Below are 22,689 nucleotides of genomic sequence, written 5' to 3'. Positions count from 1 at the left end.
TATAGCCAAAGTGGAGTATGTGGTGTATGTGGTTGTGAACATTGTAGCTGAATGAACTTCTGTATCTGAAAGAACTTCTCTTTGGACCAGCTTTTAGTCAAATGGTTATGGACCACTGAGTTTGATTGGACATTCTTCCACTTTCTCCTTCTTCTCCTTCTCTTCCTCCTTCTGTTCATCTTCCCCCTACTCCTACACTCCTGCCATCTCCAAAAACTCAATCTTCATTGTCACCATGAATAAACTGCCTCTCCTCCCTGGCCTCAGTTTCTCTGTCTGTAAAACAAAAGACTTCAACAAGATTAGGTTCTAGGGTACTTACTGGTCTACAATAGGGCCTGTGATCAAAATTCTTGAGGATTTTGTTTTTTCATCATGATCATTCTCCTACCATTATCATATGTCCCAGGTCTGAGACGTTGGTGCTAAAGAATAGCTTTTCATTTTGTGTTCACCATCATGAGTCAGAGAACTTCTCATACTTGCAGCTTATCCTGGGTCAACAACCTTCCCTCTCTAATTCTATCCCAGTCCAACTGCTTCTTTTTAGGATCAGTGGGACACCAACCAGCCAAACCGTCCTCTCTGTGTTCCTTTGGCAAAACTTTGCCAAACTTCAAAAAGGACAGAGCAACCTGTAATGGACTTTGTGGAATGTGAGTGATTATGGCAGAAAAGGACGTATGAGCCATTGTGGGAATGAGAAATATTTGCACTGAGAATCCTATCCATGTGCATGAAAACAAATCGATGCAAATTTTTTATTTGTGTGAATTTTGATAGCAATGCACCAACATAGGCTCTTCTTAGATAGAGAGAATAACGTCTTTCAAAAGGCTAAAAAAGGTCCTCTTACTTCAGGTCCTGTTTACTCTCCCTTTCCCCTACCAGTGGCCCCTTCCTGCCAAGAGAGCAGCAATACTTCCCAAAGTGAAATTTGCAACATGTGTGTCTGTGGCCCATAACTTTAATCAGTGTTTTATGGGATGATATGGTCAGGGGACCCCATAACTATCTTCCCAAGGTTCCTCACTATTTCTGTCACTGAATATAAAGACCTTCCTTTTCAATTGCCTGTGAAAGATTTTTTTAATGGATTCCCCCTTCTTCACCCCTAACAATTGCCTATAAAATATTATTAATCTTACTTGGCTTTAAGCCTTAAGGTTCCATTCTTCATTCATTTCATCTTCTCGTACCCCCAGCCTACTTTAGCTCCTGGGAGAGGGGTGGGTAGCACAATAGTCTGGTCATAATATGTGTTGAACCCTTGCTGAAAGATTACTTGTATGACAAGACTCTAAGCTTTTCTTAGGTACCAGAGTTTTGTTCCCTCAACAAGTATTTGATGAGCACCTTCTAGATGCCAGACACTAAAATCTAGGCACTGGAGATATAGCAGTGAACAAAAAGTCCTTGATTTCGTAGAGCTTACATGCCAATACTGTCATGTACTATCAATTCTTCTATCTATAAAATACCTAGGGTATTTGTACTGCATTGTATGATCTTATGCCATTACCTGTGTTTAGAGTCTCAGTACATCTTATCAAGACTATACTCGAATCTCATCTTTTCCTCCTATCCAGTTCACCCTATGCATGATCAGGATTCAATGCCTTGAAACAGTTCTGATTACATTATTTCTCTAACTTTAAAAAAAAAAATCCCTCAAAGCCTTCTATGCCCTCACCTCTATTGCTTACCAAATAAAGTCTTCACCCCTTAGCCTGCCACTTAAAGTCTTCCATGATCTGGCTTCAACCCACTTTTGGAATGTTATCCTGCAACTGTTCCCTTTTATGGACTCGATGTTCTCTGCTTCACCTTCTCAACTTGTAAACCTCTGCCTGGACTATTCCCCTTACACTCTGCCTGTAAAAAAGTCTACCCATCTTTCATGGCCCAGGTCACAAACCCTCCCCAACTAGAAGCTCTCTCTTTCTCCTCCTGATTTGCACAGGACTGCTTACTTCTTCTGGGGCCTCTATTCACATTCTGCCTTGCGTGCAGACTACTGTCTTAACTCTTAAACTGAAATGTGAGAGTCTTGGCAGCAGGAAGGACGCTTTAGCCTTTTTGGCTCTTTTCTCCCTGAGAAGTTTGCCTGTGAATCTATTCCTATCTTTTAGAAGAAGAGAGATAAACCTCAGCATGTTGTCATTAAAAAAAATTTTAATGAAAAAAATGTCAGCTGCTTTTACGTGACCACATCCCTATTTCTATTGGTGTAGGTGAGCATGCAGCTGAAATCAGAGCTCACCACTATAAATCAAAATTATTGAATGACTTCTAGTATATAACCTAATCTCTGTGATCTCATTGGTGGCTTTTGGACTGAATTTGTTCTTGTTATTTTACAGAGACATTCTTACCACCGCTCTCACTATGATCCTCCACCAAGCCGACAGGCTGGAGGTCTGTCCCGCTTTCCTGGAGCCAGAAGTCACCGGGGAGCTCTTATGGATTCCCAGCAAGCATCAGGAACCATTGTGCAAATTGTCATCAATAACAAACACAAGCATGGACAAGGTAAGGGGCATCCTTCTTTTGTATACTTCCACAACAGGGCCTCAGCAGCCCTGGTCTTTGCAGGGCTGGAGCTGGGAAAGGACCCTCTCTCCCAGGAATAGCCCATATTCACTTGTGGCTCACTTAGCATCAAGTCCATAAAGTGGGTATAGTCAGGTGACTCCGGGAGACTCTTTGGACTTCCTTAAATGCAGCCAAAAGGGCATAGTCCGGCCCCTTTTGTAAACAGCCTCTTGTATTTTCTCAATTATGCCTGGGGATTGTAGGTCATTTGGGAAAATTTCTTGGGTCTTTAACAGAATGAGTGATTGTCTGTGTTTTAGTAGGGGACCCAATATTCAAAGGTACTCAGTGCCAAACATCACTGAAGTTCTTATCTATACCTTAGAAATAGCAATTCTCACACCTCAATGCACCCCAGATTATCCTGGGGCTCTCGTTAAAGATACATATTCCTGGCCCCACACTCAGATTCTGGTTCAATGTGTAGCATATGAGACTATCCTTAGAAACGAGTAATCCAGGTGCAGTGGGTCATGCCTCCCAGCACTTTGGGAGGTTGAGGCAGGAGGATCACTCGAGGCCAGGGGTTCAAACCAGGCTGGGCAACGTAATACGACTCCACAAAAAAAAATTTAATGAAAAAAATATTAGCCAAGTATGGTAGTGAGTGCCTGTAGTCCTAGCTACTTGGGAGGCTAAGACAGGAGGATCACTTGAGCCCAGGAGTTCAAGGTTACAGTGAGCTATGATTGTGCCATTACACTCCATCCTGGGTGACAAAGTAAGACCCTGTCTCTAAATTAAAAATTTTAAAAAGGAAAAAGAGTAATCCAGTGAGAAATCCCAAAACCACCTGGCTGAGCACCAGGAAGACAGACTGACATGCTGTCCACTTAGTTGATCAACTGGCTACAGCAGGCACCCACAGACTTCCATAGCTTCCAATTTCTTCTTGCCCAGCATTTTCTGGCCTCCACCCGCCCCCGCCCCCCACACACACCAGTAGCAGGAGTCAGGGAGGAGAAACTCAATCAAACAATTGACTGCTTCTTACTTTTTTAGGCCTCCTGTCAACCAGCTCCTTGGAGCAAGGGCTCAGCTGGTTCCTTTTATGAAACCACAAACATGTTTTGTTTCCTTTAAAGGGAAAACAAATCAAAAGCAGTTCTCTGAATGGGTTAAAAGTAATAAATTATTAAACCAAATGATTGAATAACATGGGTGAAAAACAATCCGTTACAAAGAACTCCTACCATAAATCTCAACAAAACTAGTCAAGCCAAAGCTAGTTGATCACATCTGTTACTAGTTAGATGTAAATTTCAGATTAAAGATAAAAAAATTAAATTGCTTTTCAAATTTGCAGGCTTAAAAAAACATTCAAAATAAAACTGTTAATGGAAAATGGTGATGTATTAGAAGAATTGGAAATACTTACTATCGATCTGTGTTTGATTTGTATTTTATTATTTTTAAGTTCCAAGGATTTCTGATAAAAGTTTATGAAATCAGGAAGAAGAGTTACGTTAAGTTAGTTTGATTTTCAATTCTAAATTGCCTCCAATAGATTCCATTTGCTGTGAAAGTATTTCAAAGCCTTTTAAAAGCGTAGGGAAATGGATTTTGAAAATCCTAAATCCCATAATTTCCACAAGGTCTCTTTAATTTCAGGGCAGAGGCTCATCCCTTGATTTTCTCCATGTCCTACAAAAACCCCAGCTGGTTTACATTTATTCATTTGCCCCCACTGATTTGGATGCAACAGTTCTGTTCTGACCTTTCTAATGTAGTTCACCGAGGAATCACTTGTCCCCACCCCCAACTCCCAAGCTGGATGATTCAAAATCATCTCGATAATTTTTGGGGTAAGGAGAGGGCTATGTTTCCCTGTCCAGAATTAACCTCACCCCATTCCACTGCAGAGTTTGAGCTCTCATCCAGTCTAGACTATTCCTTTAGTCCAAATGTTCGGGGGAGACGGAGCCTAGCTATATAACACTGGGAATCCTGCCTGCCCTGCTCAGCATGGGTCGTTCTTTTCCTTACATCTCTCGCTAATAATGTGGTCCTCTGATATATCTACTTGGCTCCTTGTTAGCATCAAATAAGAGAAATGATAGGAATCCACCATTTTGAACTTGAATCCAGCCTAAATTTTCTTGAAGCATACTGTGTATCCACTTGATCACATTGTCTAGAAGGGAACGTCACTGTTTGGGGAGAAAAAAAGAGGTAAGGGCAGGAGAGTGAACAGCACATCTGGCCTGTCTTGTGTGATCCTGTCCATAGCCCTGACCTCACAATTGAGGTGTCAGCTCTCCATTTTGTCTCATTGTAACATTGTGAGCCACTCCAGTTTAGGTTATTGGAAATCTTTACACGGGTTGACCAGTTAGAGTGTCCAGTATCCTAGCAGCTCTTGCAAAGGACAGGAAAAGGCAGCCAACATTATTCTTATTTCTTAATGCGACTCAGTGGACTTGATGAGAAAGAACTAGCCCAGTGATTCATCCTTCTGAGGCCATTGTCTTGCAGCCAAATCAGCCAATTCCTAGAAATGCCTCAAGTGGGACTATTTCTCCCCAACAGCCCAGCCTGAAGTGATACAACCCACCCTAGAGATGTTGTTGATTGGGATGCCAACAGGTTTCCCTGGGTGTGATGAGGTGATGGGAATAATAAGAAACACACCCAGTCCTAGTCATGACTTGAAATCTCCACAATGTCTCAGCACTCTCAAAAAGGGAGATAAGTCATCCTCAGACTTCCCCATCTGCAGCCTTGTGCAGTTCTTATCTTGGAGCCTAGCTCCATGCCTTATAGTAGGAGCCAGATATATTTGGTGTTGATTTGCATAGAAAGATGCTCCTGTGACCCCTTCCCTTTATAGGCCCCTCAGCCTGCATCCTAGATGCTTGCTCCTTTTTTTGGTGGGTCTGGAGAGGGGACAGGGTCTCACTCTGTCACCCAGGCTGGAGCACAATGGCGCCATCACGGCTCACTGCAGCCTCGACTTCCCGGGCCCAAGTGATCCTCCCACCTCAGCCTCCCAAGTAGCTAGGACTACAGGCATGCGCTACCACACCTGGTGACTTTCGTATTATTATTTTTGTAGAGACTGGGGTCTCCCTTTGTTTGCCAGCTGGTCTTGAACTCTTGGGCTCAAGGGATCTTCCTGCCTCGGCCTCCCAAAGTGTTGGGATTACAGGCAGGAGCCACCACACTCAGCCAGATGCTTGCTCTTTTAAGGCCCTTCAGAAGATATGGGGCCAATGACTTAACTTCCCACTTAACAAATGTCAGACTGCCAAAGGATATCTGTGAAGCAAGCAGTGATCAGCTGTAGCCAAATATCTATAGCCACTATGAGGTGGGAGACTGAGGAAATTGCCTGAAGATTAGAGGCATAAAAGGCTATCCCTTCACAAGTTGCCCAGGAGGCCTTGGTCCTTTCCCTCTCAATCTTAACTTATCACTTTCCTTCCCACACCAAAGAGTGCCCAACACCATTAAGCTCCATACTTATATGTGTTGGTGGATCAGACAGACTCATAGCATTTGACATTCTGAATGGATTTGCTTCAGGATCCGGAAGAAACTGTCCCTTTGGGAAGAGCAGTAATTTTTGCATCTAGCCTCCATGGAAAGCAAATCTCTCAAGGAAATTTTCATGCCTGGAAGCACATCCACTTAAGGCATACAAATTTTCTATAGAACTGAAAATATTAACATTACATTCTACTAGAGATAGAACTCTGCTTTCATGCATTCATTTATTCTCATATATATATATGTGTGTGATATATATATATGTGTGTGTGGCTGGGCGCGGTCGCTCACGCCTGTAATCCGAGCACTTTGGGAGGCCGAGGCAGGCAGATCACGAAGTCAGGAGATCGAGACCATCCTGGCTAACACAGTGAAACCCCGTCTCTACTAAAAATCAAAAAAAAAAGTTAGCCAGGTGTGGTGGTGGGCACCTGTAGTCCCAGCTACTCTGGAGGCTGAGGCAGAAGAATGGCGTGAACCTGGGAGGCGGACCTTGCAGTGAGCCGAGATGGCGCCACTGCACTCCAGTCTGGGCGACAGAGCAAGACCCCATCTCAAAAAAAAAAAAAAAAAAAAAAAAAATATATATATATATAGGCTGGGTGCGGTGGCTCATGCCTATAATCTCAGCACTTTAGGAGGCTGAGGCAAGTGGATCTCTTGAGTCTCAGAGTTTGAGACCAGCCTGGGCAACATAGGGAGACCCCATCTCTACAAAAATTAAAAAAAAAATAAAAAAGCACGGCATGGTGGTGCATGGTAGTCCCAGCTACTCGGGTGGCTGAGGTAGAAGGATTGCCTGAGCCCGGAAAGTCAAGGCTACAGTGAGCCACAATCACACCACTGCAGCCTGGGTGACAGAGCAAGATCCGGTCTCAAAAATATATATATATTTATGGACTGCCTACTATGTCTGAGGCCATTTATAAGCATCCAGAAGCTGCTGCTGAAGAATCTGGAGAAGCTGCTGAGAGTAGAATATGGCCCAAGCTGTTTTTTGGTCACAGATACTACTCGGTAAACATAGCCCCATGGCTATGACAAGAACAAAGGATGCTTGATATGTTAAATAGTTCAGGGCGTGGGTTCTGAATATAGGGCTCCATTTTAGCTCCTTAGCTTTTAATTGCTAATTCTGCATTCTCTTTCAGTGTGTGTTTCCAATGGAAAGACCTATTCTCATGGCGAGTCCTGGCACCCAAACCTCCGGGCATTTGGCATTGTGGAGTGTGTGCTATGTACTTGTAATGTCACCAAGCAAGAGTGTAAGAAAATCCACTGCCCCAATCGATACCCCTGCAAGTATCCTCAAAAAATAGATGGAAAGTGCTGCAAGGTGTGTCCAGGTAAAAAAGCAAAAGGTGCGTTGGTTGGAGGCCCTGCCTTTGGTTGACAGATTCCCACCTAGTCTTTCTAAACTTTCTTTGGGCATCAGAAACATAACCTTTCATATAATCGTAATGGTAATATTTCTAATAATAATGAATTTCATTCTCTCCTCCCTTGAAAGACGGAAAAGGCAGTTGCTTGGAAGAAATTTACTACCCAGAAATATGCTTGTGTCTACCACACCTCTCATGTATCCCTGAGTGTTTAACTTACCTATGCTTTTCTAAATAGTAGAGAATTTAGGCTATCATGATGATAAGGAAGAACAGTAGCAGCTTTCATTTATATCACTATTAAACCCATCAAAGTACAATCACATCCATTGCCCTTTTAAGACAGGACGAGAGGCAGGTGAGTTATAGTGGAAGGAGACCAGGTTCTGATCCAAGCCTAAGATGTTGAGTGACCTTGGAAATGTGCCATATCCATTCTGAGCCTCATCAGCCTTATCTGTACAATTGAAAGTTTAGAAAAATTATCTCTAAGCTCCCTTCTAACACTATAATCCTATAATTATATTATTATTTATCTTTTAAAGATGAGAAAATTGAAGTAAAAAAGTCAAATGACGTGTCCAGATTCATTCAACTAATCAATCATAAAACCAAGGCCTGTAACCCAAGTCACTTCCAGCCCATCGTTTTTTCTATGCCAGTAGAAGATATTGACTGACAAAAAAGACAAGTTACTTATTTAAATGGTAGTTTTTAAAGCATGAGCTAAATAAAAATATAGTCCCTAATATTGGGGTTGACAGAATATAGGATGGGTAATCAAGCATTCTCTCTCTGTCTTGCCACAGGTTTCCTGTGTGATCTATAACAAGTCACTTCACCCCTCTGAGCTTCAGTTTCCTTCTTTGCAGAATGAGAGGGTTAGAGTAGATTTTTTGGGGGGCCCTTACAGCTCCAACATTCTAAGAGTCAATGATTTAGTCAATCCCAGGCACATGAATTTATCATTTCTTATGCTTTCTGCAAAGCATTTTTATAAACACAGATGAAAATTCAAACATTTTAAAAAGTAGGTAGAGAGCTAAATTATATACTTCTTCAACTTAGTTCCTCATGACTAGTAGGCAAACATGCCCTGAATCAATGTATATTTATTGAGCATTTTCCTGCAGGCCAGTGGTTCTCAAACTTGTCTGAACATTGGAACCCCTACATATACCTGTGTCCCATCCCCAGAGACTATAATTTAATTGATTTGAGGTGTGGCCTGGGCTGTGGCATTTTTAAAAGATCCCCGGGTGAACAATATGTGCAGAAAAGTTTGAGAACTACTGCTGTAGGCCCAGGGTCATTTATGATCTTGCTACTCAAAGTGTGGTTTATGGACTGGCAACAGCTAGGAGCTGGTTAAAAATGTTGACTCTCAGGCCCCCACTCAAGACCTACTGCATCATAATCTGCATTTTAACAAGAACCTCAGGTGATTCTAATGCACATTACGGCTTGAGAAGCACTGATTTATGACACAAAATCTTCCTCAATGTCACAACCCCCATCTTCCAGAGTACACAGGTGGCAGGGTGTGGACAGGAAGGACAGGAGCTATTTGATAAGGTGTAGGGAACTGGGGCATTGAAAATTTATGAGAAAATGTATTTATTACGAATACAGAGAGAACACATTCTTTTTATATTTATTTTTTATTTTTTTGAGACAGAGTCTAGCTCTGTCACCCAGGCTGGAGTGCAGTGGCGCGATCTTGGCTCACTGCAAGCTTGCAACCTCCACCTCCCAGTTCAAGTTATTCTCCCACCTCAGCCTCCCGAGTAGCTGGGACTATAGGCACGCACCACCACACCCAGCTATTCAAACTCCTGAGCTCAAGTGACCCACCACCTCAGCCTCCCAAAGTGCTGGGATTACATGCGTGAGCCACTGCATCCGGCCAATGGAGAGAGCACATTCTAAGAATGATATGGACATCTGGGCCACCCAGCAACGATGACCTATTATGACTTCCAAGTCTGTGGTCTCACTGGATCCTCAAACCTTTTAGTGTCACATAGTGGTAGTTTCATGAACACAATTTTCTCTTCTGTCAGGAGTCTAACACTTAACAGTTTAAAAAGTAATGCAAGGAGATAATTTCAGACAAAAACCAATATTTACGCAAATTACCCATGATAACATAAACCCTCTCATTGTATAATATTCCAATTTGAATCTCAGGCCTTCAGACCAAGTCTTATTTCACTGTGTGCTTAAAATTTTATTGATGCAGGTGATTCAATTACAAAGTGAAATAATCAAAAAGTTGTGAGAACAAGACAAACAACAGTGATTGCTTTTAAAACAATTGTCCTCTCAGGTTGGTAATGTTTATTAAAACATATGGTGGCCGGGTGCAGTGACTCACACCTGTAATGCCAGCATTTTGGGTGGCCAAAGCAGGAAGATCTCTTGAGCCCAGGAGTTTGAGACCAGCCTGGGCAATGTGGTGAGAACTCCATCTCTACAAAGTAAAAGAAAATTAGCCAGGTGTGGTGGCACGTACCTGTAGTCCCAGCTACTTGGGAGGCTGAGGGCTGAGGTGAGAGGATCATTGCCTGGGAGCAATGGCTGCAGCAAGCCACAATCACACCACTACTCTCCAGCCTGGGCAACGGAGCAAGACCCTATTGCAAAAAAAAAAAACAAACAATTGGCTAAAAAATTCCACTTCTAGGAATCCTGAGAAAGTAACCAGAGACATACACAAAGATATACAAATAAGAATTTTTGCTGCAATGCTGTTTACAATACTGAAAAATTGGAAATAATCTGAAAGTTCACGAATATGGGAATGATTAAACAAGTTATGGTGTATCTGTACTGTGGAATATTAATATAGCCATTAAAACTCATTATAGACCAAGATTGAATGGCAGAGAAAGATGTTTGCAATGTATTTGTTAAGTAAAAATAGCAAGCTAAAAAACAATATGTATATTATGATCCAACTTTTTGTGTTAAAAAAGAAAGCGTTGACCAGGTGCGGTGGTCCATGCTTGTAATCCCAGCACTTTGGGAGTCTGAGGCAGACAGATTGCTTGAGCCCAGGAGTTCAAGACCAGCCTGGACAACATGGCAAAACCACGTCTCTACCAAGAATACAAAAATTAGCCAGGTGTGGTGGCATGTGCCCATAGTCCCAACTACTCCTACTTGGGAGGCTGAGGTGGGAGGATGGGTTGAGCCCGGGAGGTGGAGGTTGCAGTGAGCCAAGATCGCGCCATTGCACTCCAGCCTGGGCAACAGCCAGACCCTGTCTCAAAAAAAGAAAGAAAGAGGCCAGGCGCGGTGGCTCACGCTTGTAATCCCAGCACTTTGGGAGGCCGAGGTGGGCGGATCACGAGGTCAGGAGATTGAGACCACGGTGAAAACCCGTCTCTACTAAAAATACAAAAAAAATTAGCCGGGCGTGGTGGCGGGCGCCTGTAGTCCCAGCTACTCGGAGAGGCTGAGGCAGGAGAATGGCGTGAACCCGGGAGGCGGAGCTTGCAGTGAGCCGAGATTGCGCCACTGCACTCCAGCCTGGGCGACAGAGCGAGACTCCGTCTCAAAAAAAAAAAAAAAAGAAAGAAAGAAAGAAAGAAAGTGTTTATATACGCTAAGACAAAAAAAAAGAAACAAAAAGACTGCAGGAGCATACAGCAAAATGTTAACAGTGACCATTTTTAGGTGACTGAATTATGGGTAACTCTTATTTTCTTTTTTATTTATTTGTATTTTCCAAATTTTCAATAGTAAATATGTGTTACTTTTGTATTTAGAAAACATAATAAAATTTATCATGTAAAAAACTGCCCTCCAGTATCCCAGTTGGCAATATATTGAAGTCTGAATGATTAAACTGATTTTTCTGGAAGAGCTGCTTTTCCCACTTTCCCACTCTGCTCAAGTTTGTGGAGATAGACGATTGATTGAGCAACATGGAAGAAGAGAATTTCTGTCACATTCTGTGTATCTGCCTCTCAGTGAGCCAGACATGGGTGTCTGCATGTTGAATCACTCCTTAGTCACATTGCGTGAGAGTCAATATCCACACAGCCAAGGGCACCTACTCCAGGTACTCTGCAACTGCAGAGCATCCGGAGGCATGCACTTGCTCATGCATTCAATCTGGAAATTTAAGTACCTACTGTGTGCAAGACACGGTTACGTGCACTGAGGACAGAGATGTGAACAAGACAAAAGCTACTTGCCAGCATGGTCTTTACATTCTAGCAGAAAAGAAAGACAGTGAACCCAAATCAATAAGGTAATTTTAGATTGTGATGAGTGCTGTGAAGAAAAACCAAACAGGATCAAGAGAGAGTGAATGGGGCAGGAAGCACTTTTAAAGGAGTGGTCAGGGAAGGCTTCTCTAAAGATATTTGAATAGAGTCCTGAATGATATGAAGGGGTGAGAAATGGGATGATCATGACATTACTGGCCTCTTAAAAAATGACACATGACACAGAAGAAAAGGAACAAGGCAGTGAGGAGAGAAGTAGATTGAAGGAAGAAAGAATGGTAAATTCAGTTATGTTGAAAAGGGAAAAGATAAATAAAATTCACTGATAATCCAGCCAAAAGTTTCATTGTAACAAGTGATTGCAGGCTCCTACAATAACAAACTAGGACCAATATTAAAGATGTGAGTTTCATCTCTCTCTTCCCTTTGCTCTGGTAGAGGCTGACCTTGCCTTGCGTATCAATGGCCACCTACAGGGTTGGGTAAGATGTCCACTTCCTGAAGGTTCCCCAACTCACTTCTCACACTGTCGTGCCAAACTCTTATTAACCTCAGTAGGGAAGGCACCAGGTTTAAGAGGCTGAAGAAAAGATCCAGAGCCAGCAAACAAGACGTGGGGTTTTATTAGGGGCTGACATACAGGGGAGAGAGTCCAGTGGAGGTGGGCTGGACAGGAGAACCACCTTACATATAGAAACAGTCCAGTAGCAGCGGGTTGGGCAGGAAAACTGCAACCGCTTGCAAACAGCATGCAATTTATACAGCATTTTCACTGAACACTCTCCCCTTAACGACCTGGCAACCTTCATCTAACCCAAAACTCAAGGCCCCTATCCCCTGTGCAGCCCCAGGGATGAGCCTGGGGTTCAGATGGTCCTCACAGACAAGGAAATAATCTCCCAGTTGGCCACGACTGGATTCCCAAGCTCGGGACACACATTCAGATGCGTCTGCCATACAGGGTCATTCTAAGGGTACACTTAAGTTATTGCTATCATGAGCATTTACCGTACATACAACCACAATACCATCCCAATACCTCGAACTTCCATAATTACATACTCCTTTTAGGTTATGGCATTGAAACTCCCTATTAAGACTTAACAGTTTTCCCAGCTGGAATAATACTTCTCCTTCATTACCACTTCCGCAAGGAATTCTGGAAGGCTCAGGATGGGAACATTCTCTTGGGCTGTGGAAATGGCCAGAAATGACTTCAAGCACATTGTCTTCCCCAAAAGAAAATGAGTGGGTGAACTATAGTGATCAGAAAGCACCTTGAAGTGCAGAGTGTGAAAAACGGCGGATGTTGCTAAGTAGGTAGTTCTAAAGACAAACTTTGCTTTTCTTAGCATTTTCAAGTACCAGCCAGATTTAAGTCAATAGTGAGTTTTGTTATTTGTAGATCCCTTCGGTCGAGTAAATTAAGCTCTTGGAGGGAAGGAGGTAGTGATGCAAGATGACTCTTCAGGCTAGAGTCTGAACTTTTAGCATATTACAGGTGCTGCCAGTGCCATCATGGATTTCATGTCAGCTATAGCTGTAGCCAATATTAAGCTGGTGAGCAAAGTTTGAGAAATGAATTTGGCTGTCATTCTAAAGGTGATAATTGAATACATAGAAGTCTGTACACTCAGTGACCTCTTACCTCTCTCCAACCCATTTAAAAAGTACTAGCACATAGCCCTTAATTACCTAACATATCACCAAAAAGACTGGCCCACCAAGTAAATAAATAGCTAAAAAGGACAAAAGGAGGAAAACAAAAAGCTTGATTCCACAATAATCCACAAATTGAGTAATCCAATCTGGAATCAAGAGAAGACTATGGTTTTGTCCTTACAATGCCAAATGGTGGTGGGGGTGGGAAAGCTAATCAGGTTACCAAGAGACATACAATAGCAATTTGATTACAACTTCTAGTCCAAATGTGTCTGATTGGCTAACAGTGAGTCTCCCTAATTAGAGTCACAGATCCAAAGCACTCAATACTCAGTGGTTTCGTCCTCAACAATTCAGATATTCTTACAGATGGCTTCTGTTCTGATTTGAGTGTACACTTTAAGTACGCAGCTCAAGAGAGTACTGATTACAAGGCCAGCAAGCAAACTTAACTCACTGATAACCAACAAGAAGAAACTTTTTAAAACAGAGGACTGAGGAAAGAGGAGGGAGGGTGGAGTGAAATGGAGAGTATTGGGGGTTGGTGCATTTATGCCTGCAAGCTGAAATTCAACAGTTTAGTTTACATATTAAATGATCCATAGTTGAGAGACTTGACCAATTTTTTGTGTCTCCCAACCATTCATTTGGCCTAGCATTCATATGACTAATCTGACATCTAGATTTTGGCACTGGTGCTGATCCGGTATTATTGTTCCCCTTACAAACAAATCAAAGAGCATTCAGAAATGTCAAGCCAATTTGGATAGATCCTTTGGGCAAGTATATGCACATAAATGAGTGTCATGAATGTGTTCTAAGTATACCGAAATGATGTCAGGAATGTTAACAAGGCCCTTTTTCAGCCCATTCCCTGGGCCTCTCCTGGCAACACTGAGCTGGACAGAGCATGATCCTGACCCTGTATGGAAATTCCTCTGTTCCCTTAAGTGCCTAGGAGATTTGTACCTGGCTACGTTTTTCCTCATGAAAGTCCACTTCTCAGTGACAGTAGTAGGGGTCCAGTGTTCCAAAGAACTATGGATTCTGTCAATACATGGACTTCAATCAAAGTTATGTGCTCCTTTGTGATTTGTGGCTTAATCTGTGGCTTGTTGCAGTGGCAGCCTAAGCTGGGCTAATGAAGTATGGGTGGAATTTCTGTCTCTGGAAGAATGTTCTTCTTAATTGTCCACTTTTGATAAGTGTGAGATGTTATAAACAATGAGATACATAAATGCAGAAGTTCACTTCTAGCTTTCGAAAACCATGACAAAATTCTACTTGCTTCCTGATTCCAGAAGAACTTCCAGGCCAAAGCTTTGACAATAAAGGCTACTTCTGCGGGGAAGAAACGATGCCTGTGTATGAGTCTGTATTCATGGAGGATGGGGAGACAACCAGAAAAATAGCACTGGAGACTGAGAGACCACCTCAGGTAGAGGTCCACGTTTGGACTATTCGAAAGGGTGAGCAAGACAACATTAATTTCTCATCTTTTTAAGGGGGCACAGAAAAGGATGAGAGGACTCACTTTAATTTTGCTTCAACCTGTTCCCTCATTTGGATTAAAAGTTTTTTTTGATTGCTTAGAAACTGACACATCTAACACTATTGTCATTATGGCCTTTCAAATTTAACGATGGCCTGTGCTAAAGAGCAAGTATTGACCCTTGGGTTTCCAATGCTGTCTTTTTCACACCACCAAAAGCTGGAGAAGCGGTTCTCAACCCTGGCTGCCCATCAGAATAATCAGGGAGAGTTTTGGTTTCCTCTAAATACCAAATATCTGGGCCCTACCCCCAGAGATTCTGATTAGTTGGTCTGGAGTGGGGCATGGGCATCAGTGTTTGTTCATAATGCTTCTCAGGTGATTGTAATGTGTAGCCAGGATTACAAACTATCAAACTGTAGTCTGTCATTCTTTCCAGAATAAAGCTCAACAACCATGAAAACCCATTTATTCAGGGCAAAGCTAAGTCCCTAATATCGCGATGTGTATTCTGGGGTAAAACAAATTTAAAACATCATCCCTGCCCTCAAGAAGGTTATAGTCTTACTGGAGAAACCCCAGTCACAATGTTCAATTCCTTTTCTGATTACTCACAGTGAGTACCACAGCAAGCCACATTCTGTTCATTGTGATCATACAGGTCTTCTAACTTTTTGTAGGCTCAAGACTAGTGCTGATTTAGTGTGGTCAAGGTTCCTCGTAATCCAAGTGGATAATGAGATTTCAGCTGGAAAATATACACATCTTTTTGCTACTGGCTCTCATATAAGGCTCAAGAGTACTCGAACTTCTGTATGCTTCACCATTACACAGGGAGCTGGTTTTAAATGCAGATACCTGGCCCCATCCCAGAGATAGGAATTCAGTAGACCTTGGGTAGAGTCCAAACATTTGCGTGTTTAACAAATAGCCAGATGATTCTAATGCAGGTGGCACTTGGACCATGCTTTGAAAAAGACTGCTCAGTATTTATGAGGCTTTTTTCTCTCCCTTTAGACAACAGCCTTTATCTAAAGAATGCATTTCTCCCTATCCCTTAAAAAAAGATGCTTGAACATGTATATGTTCACTCATGCTTATTTTTGGTCTATGCCTTGGAGTGTTGATTTGCCATCTTTAACTCCCTAGCTCATCCATAACAGGACACCTAGGACTAGGCACTGGTTTGTTGCGTTTCCCCAGCAGTGGGCCCACTATTCGTCATCCCACATCTTTCGCCTCTTAGAGGTGTGCAGATGAATTTCAACTTGCTAATGTAGCATCTAAATATCCTCTTGTTCACAGTGCTGGGTTATCAAGGTCTATGCTTGGCAGACACAGAAAAAGAGGCTTAATCTACTTCACCCATTTAAGTGAGCTGGTAATATGCTGCTCCTTAAGTATAAGGCAGTTGTCAGTTGTCTACCTGTTCTTGTGATAAAAGCTATTCAGGCAAGGTTGAGACTGTGGAGGGCACTCTATTTTCACTCTCCCCATTTATGAATAAGGAAGGCTAGAGGATCTGTGACTGTTTCCCAAAGGAAAATATGCTTTTCAGTGAGTTCAAGAACAAGGTTGGCTTCTCCATTTACAAAACCAACCTGCCTGCAATCCCACTGCAGGCTCTCAGTGCTTAGCCAGGAGGGCAGCCCAGTGGTTTGGCATGGACACAGTCTATCCAGTTGGGGGCAAGGGCAGAATTTCTAATACTGCCTTTGGCTACAGAAGCTCCAATAAGCACTTATGCTAGATTCCATGTGGCTTTCCCTAGGAGAGAGTCCCATGGTCAGCAGCACTATCTCCGTTATCTCCCTCCACTGGAGAAGCTGAGGGGAAGCCAGTAAGCCAAGGAAACAAATGGAGTCAATTATAACCCTTGAGCCATCCAAGTTCCTGGTTAAGCACATTACACAGCCCAGCTCGATACTCTTAAGCCCTAGTAATGAAATGATATGCTGAGCCTGAGCAGAAAAAAAGGAGTTGATGGTTCCAGATTGAGTGCCTGACCACTTGCTCCACTATTTGCTTGGCCCTAGGCATTCTCCAGCACTTCCATATTGAGAAGATCTCCAAGAGGATGTTTGAGGAGCTTCCTCACTTCAAGCTGGTGACCAGAACAACCCTGAGTAAGTAGTACTTGTCTTGACTGCTCCCTGAAAAACACATTCAGTTTTCAGTTTAGCATAGCCACAGCTAAAGTCCCTCTGCAATCTCAGTGAACATTAGCACTGCTTAGTATCAACACTGAAGGATGTTCCATCTCTCTTCTGGGTGACTTAGCAGTGAATGGGGTGTCTGAATGTAATCTGAAAAGCTTGGACATGGTGAATACAAACCCAGATGTAGTCTGAGCGTAGGATACCTCAGGTCAAGGCTTCCTGAATGTCTTTAATGAAACTGCTGAGCACAGAGTCTTAAGGTTGGAGAAAGCTCATAAGATTCCAGGTCTGGTATATTTGTGGAGACTTCACATCTGGAAGGGTGTGTCCTCTGGTGGTGGGTATGAGAGGCAAAGAGAAATTGAAGGCATATCAATTCCTGTGTTGTATGAAAGCACTTTTACTCCTTGGGAACTGCCCCTGGGTGGTCATGTTTCCTTAAAAGCATTCAGGCACTCAAAAACACTTGCAGCTCTCCCACTTTCCACACTAGATGGAGCCTAGGGACTAAGATACTTCTAGGCATTGGGGTGGGTGCTGAGCACTTCTAGTGGGATAAAAGGCACACAGTTTCTATCCACAGGGAATTATAATGGATGAGACAGAACATGAAAATGCCTTCAGTATGAATTAGCATAGTTCTGAGAAGTTAAATATCAGTGCTCAGGGGAATCTGCAAAGAACAATGAGATGAGAGCCAGGTGGACTTAGTCGGGGAAGGCTTCGGGGAGGAGGTGTGTTTTGAAAGAGAAGGGTATGACTGGGCAATGGGTCAGGAAATCAGTCCAGGAAAAGGGTGCAGCCTAAGAGAAGACTCAGACAGGAGCAAACAAGAAATGTGGGTAGGGGAGAGGAATGATAACAAAGGCCACAGAAGGTGCACTAAAAGATTAGAAGATTTGGAGGTAGAAAGTAGTCATAGGGCCTGAAAAAAAGCCAGTAAAATGTTCAGATGTAAGGCAAGTAGCATCTGGAGTTGCTGCAGATAGCACAGAGATATCAACATGGTGCTTTGGAAAGATGTCTTTCAGCTATCAGATGCATCTATTACATTAAGCACACACTTTGACGAAGCCAGATTATGAAGTGCCCAATTTATCATGCTAGGACATTGGAGTAGATCTCCAGGCCAGAGAATGCCAGTGGAGGTTTTTAAGCAAGTGAGTGGTGCATTCAGATCTGCTTTATTTATTTATTTATTTAGAAAGAGGTCCTCACTGTGTGGAGTGAAAGGTGGACCCTTATTAAGAGAAGTGGGATAGTCTGAATTAGGAACTAATTATACTATATTAAATCAATGGGACAGGGGAGGAGAGGTCACTGTAAGAAACATTTCTGAGGTTAAATCAACAAGATCAGCATCAAAGAGAGAAACGAGTTTGAAATGGGTCCAATATTAATAACTTGACTGGGTGAATAGTAATACCATTCACCAACAGGGAAACTGTGAAGAATAAGCAGGTATTGGTGAAAAAGAGTTTCACTTGGAACATGTTTAGATTAATATGCTTAAGAGCCATCTGAGCAGAGTTATCCAATAGGCAGCTGGAAAAAGAGCCAAGGCAGTCAGTTGCTTGTCTTTGGCAGGACTAATAGAAAATAACAGGACAGTATGAGAATTCAAATGGAAAAGTTGGGAGTCCTTACATGTGAGTAAGAAAGGAGGCAGAGTGTAAGATCCTAGGATCAATGATGGGACTTTTGAAGTTACATGTTTTAGTTCATACTGTGAACAAGGCATTGTTCTAGGTTCCAGGGGACTTAAAAGATGATTTAGATATACTCTATGCCCATGGCAGAATTTGGGGTATATAATAGAGTAGAAGATATGTGCCTCAAACTGTGTGTAGCTGAAAGAAGTTGGTATGATCCTACAGGGTCACCTAGGAGCAAAGAACAAACCCAACTCCTTTATATAATGTGCCTAGCAGAGCCCAGCACATTATAGGGCTTCAGTAATAGCTGGTTCCTTGCCCAAATCCTCTTCTCATTTTTTGTTTTTCCTTCTATCTTCCCATTGAGTCATAGAGAATGGGGAAAAGGGAGAAATCCAAGGGAGAAAGGAGCAGAGAAATCAGGCCTATAGGGAAGGTGGGTCATTATTCTCATGTGGCTAAGGAAAAGAAAAGAGGTTCAAGACAGGTTTGGGCTTAAGAGGAGTTGGCTTAACTTGGACTAGGAGTTCTCCAGGTTGCAGTACCATGAGCATAGGAATAAAAAGAAGACAAAACACAGTATCCAGGGTGGGCAGAGACAACAGGGGATGGAAGGGCTACAGCCAAGTTTACTCTGAGTGGAAAGGGATTCCATGGGGTATATGGGAATGGATGAGGAACCATGGGAAGGGATTTAGGGTGCTAAGGGGGTATAAGGACAGCATGTGGACATAGGTGAAAGCAAAGTCAAGAAGTTTTTAACAAAAGATAGCAGGAATAGAGGAAAGAGTGATACATAATCAAATAGTAATCAAGTAACCCAAACCAATATTTGGGGACCCTAAGGGTAAACAAAGCCCCAGTAATACAGTAGGTGCTGTTTTCCAAAGTGCCTTTTTGACCTGGTGCCAAGTAAGCTGCCTAAATAGCTAACAAGCAGATATTGAAGCATTTTGTAAATGCTAAATATACTGTAAAAATTCCAAGAATAACACTTAGGTTTTGCTCTTGAGGAGGGGCAGTTCTATATTATTCTTGGGATTCTTACAAGTGCTATGTGTTGAAATGAAAACTTCATTTCGCATTTTCCATATCTGCCACTAGAAAAGTGTTTTGGGGCCACTTTTTGAAACCAACTGATATTTGTATTCCAAATTCCCTGGTAGGTCCATGAGTAAGCAGGTAAGCATGGGGTATATTGGTTCTATTCCTAATTTGCTCTGCTCTCCTCTTACACACTCCCGGCCACTTTGTGTTTGTTTGCCTTTTAGGCCAGTGGAAGATCTTCACCGAAGGAGAAGCTCAGATCAGCCAGATGTGTTCAAGTCGTGTGTGCAGAACAGAGCTTGAAGATTTAGTCAAGGTTTTGTACCTGGAGAGATCTGAAAAGGGCCACTGTTAGGCAAGACAGACAGTATTAGATAGGGTAAAGCAAGAAAACTCAAGCTGCAGCTGGACTGCAGGCTTATTTTGCTTAAGTCAACAGTGCCCTAAAACTCCAAACTCAAATGCAGTCAATTATTCACGCCATGCACAGCATAATTTGCTCCTTTGTGCGGAGTGGTGTGTCAGCCCTTGAACATCTCCTCCAAAGAGACTAGAAGAGTCTTAAATTATGTGTGGGAGGAGGAGGGATAGAACATCACAACACTGCTCTAGTTTCTTGGAGAATCACATTTCTTTACAGGTTAAAGACAAACGAGACCCCAGGGTTTTTATCTAGAAAGTTATTCAAGTGAAAGAAAGAGAAGGGAATTGCTTAGTAGAGGTTCTGCAGTATAGAATAATTATTTGTATGAAATTATACCTTTGAATTTTAGAATGTCATGTGTTCTTTTAAAAAATTAGCTCCCCTTCCTCCCTCCTCACTCCCTCCCTCCCTTCTTCTCTCTCTCTCTCCCTCTCTCACAGACACACACACCCCCAAACACGCACATCCACACTCACATTAAACTAAAGCTTTATTTGAAGCAAAGCTAGCCAAGACTTTACTTTTCCCTTGACTGGATCCCAAGTAGCTTGGAAGTTTTGGTACCCAGGAGAGTAAATAACTGTGAACAAGAGGCTCTGCCCTTAGGTCTTTGTGGCTGTTTAAGTCACCAACTATAGAGGCAGGGTAAAGAACAAAGACACTATTTCATGGCCTCATTCATTCACTTAGAAGTGGTAAATAATTTTTCCCTAATCATACCACTTTTCTTTTCCCCCTGTACCTATGGGGCTTCCAGAAAGAAGTTAAATTGTGTAAAATGATCAGAAACTGAATCCATGTAAGACAAAATAATTGTTGAAGAAAGAAGTTGATAGAATTCAAAAAGGCCATCTTTTTGCTTTCACATCAATAAAATTTACCAAGTAATAGATCAGTACTCACTAATATTTTTGAGACCATAGCTGTCTGGTCAGAAAAATTATATTAAATTAGTAAATTCTAGAAGCTCTTTAAAAGGGAAGTTTTCCTTCTTCTCCAATTACAGGAGTTGATTTTTACTGGGCAAAGTGGCTCGGTCCTCATGAGCATCTGCATGTTGACTCTTCAGTTAAGAAAATTGTTGTTCATTTAGGAAGCTGGATATCCTGATAAAGATCTTTATCCTAAACCTTCCTACTGTCCTTGCCTTATTCATCAAGCAGGTATTTTAGTTGAGAATTCTAGAGAAGGCTGCTCCTAAAATGTCTACTTGCAGCCCAATACCAGAGCATAAATTATCCATTCTGGGGTCTGGCTTTAGAAATCATCTTTGTGGGAAGACCTAATTCTTCACAGCAAGGATCTCAGGCATGCCTTCTAGATTTGTTCCCTCTGAGGGGCAGGAATGAACTGCAGAAATGTTTTAAAGACCCAGAAACCCCATATGTCTCATTCCATGACTATAGGTGAGAGAACTCTTTCCTAAGAGGATTTGACACCAATAGGGGAAAATGTAAAATGTTCAGTGTTTCTGACAACCTGGCATAAAGGAGTCAATTCTTATAAAAGAGACACAAGGGCCTTATGGCCAGGGCTTCTTGGGACAAGACTCTTACCAGCTCATCACACACGTTCTCCTTGGAAGAGAGAAGCAGTACATCCCAGTTGAAAGGTCACAAAGCGTTAGTGTGTGTGTGTGTGTTTGTGTGTATGTGTGTGTGGTAAAGGGGGAAAGGTGTTATGCAGCTGCTCCCTCCGTCCCAGAGGTGGCAGTGATTCCATAATGTGGAGACAAGTAACTAGATCCTGAGGCAAAGAGGTGTTTCTCCTTCTGGATGATTCATCCCAAAGCCTTCCCACCCAGGTGTTCTCTGAAAGCTTAGCCTTAAGAGAACACGCAGAGAGTTTCCCTAGATATACTCCTGCCTCCGGGTGCTGGGACACACCTTTGCAAAATGCTGTGGGAAGCAGGAGCTGGGGAGCTGTGTTAAGTCAAAGTAGAAACCCTCCAGTGTTTGGTGTTGTGTAGAGAATAGGACATAGGGTAAAGAGGCCAAGCTGCCTGTAGTTAGTAGAGAAGAATGGATGTGGTTCTTCTTCTGTATTTATTTGTATCATAAACACTTGGAACAACAAAGACCATAAGCATCATTTAGCAGTTGTAGCCATTTTCTAGTTAACTCATGTAAACAAGTAAGAGTAACATAACAGTATTACCCTTTCACTGTTCTCACAGGACATGTACCTAATGATGGTACTTATTTATGTAGTCACTGTATTTCTGGATTTTTAAATTAATAAAAAAGTTAATTTTGAAAAATCATCTGTAGTCTTGTTGCATAAGTAATTGACTCTTCGGTCAATGCTGACCTTGGACAGGGTAACAAGTCATGGATGGGTGCGGTGGTTTCACAATCACCTTGACATTCTTATACTACAGCATGATGGTTAAGAGTATGAACTTTGCAGTCAGACTATTTAGATTTTTAAGCCCAGCTCTGTACTTACCAGCTGTATTTGTCAGTCTCCCCAACTATAAAATGGAATAATAGTGGTATTATTTCCCTTTGCCTGCAATCTTGCAGTGAGTTTTAATTTAGTCATTG

The 22,689-nt window shown here is 42.3% G+C and overlaps 1 protein-coding gene across 9 annotated transcripts in view; it reads left to right on the top strand.

Annotated features, from left to right (window-relative positions):
• The window catches only part of CHRDL1 (chordin like 1), a 122,245-nt gene extending 99,839 nt beyond the window's left edge, over positions 1 to 22,406 (top strand). For 4 of the 9 annotated variants that reach the window (XM_055268615.2, XM_055268607.2, XM_055268605.2 and 1 more), the window contains 5 exons: positions 2,364 to 2,532; positions 7,236 to 7,445; positions 14,668 to 14,835; positions 16,895 to 16,984; positions 19,944 to 22,406. In XM_055268615.2, the coding sequence (XP_055124590.1) occupies positions 2,364 to 2,532; positions 7,236 to 7,445; positions 14,668 to 14,835; positions 16,895 to 16,984; positions 19,944 to 20,074 (768 nt within the window). In that variant the 3' untranslated portion in view covers positions 20,075 to 22,406. The remainder of the gene's footprint in view (positions 1 to 2,363; positions 2,533 to 7,235; positions 7,446 to 14,667; positions 14,836 to 16,894; positions 16,985 to 19,943) is intronic. The other 5 variants (XM_055268612.2, XM_055268609.2, XM_055268610.2 and 2 more) reach the window with 3 other exon arrangements.
• Positions 22,407 to 22,689: the final 283 nt, after the last annotated feature.

This window comes from Symphalangus syndactylus, chromosome X (genome assembly GCF_028878055.3).
Source record: "Symphalangus syndactylus isolate Jambi chromosome X, NHGRI_mSymSyn1-v2.1_pri, whole genome shotgun sequence".
NCBI classification, from domain to species: domain Eukaryota; kingdom Metazoa; phylum Chordata; class Mammalia; order Primates; family Hylobatidae; genus Symphalangus; species Symphalangus syndactylus.
The sequence above is the reverse complement of the archived record's forward strand: the minus strand, read 5'-3'. Positions and strand labels throughout refer to the sequence as shown.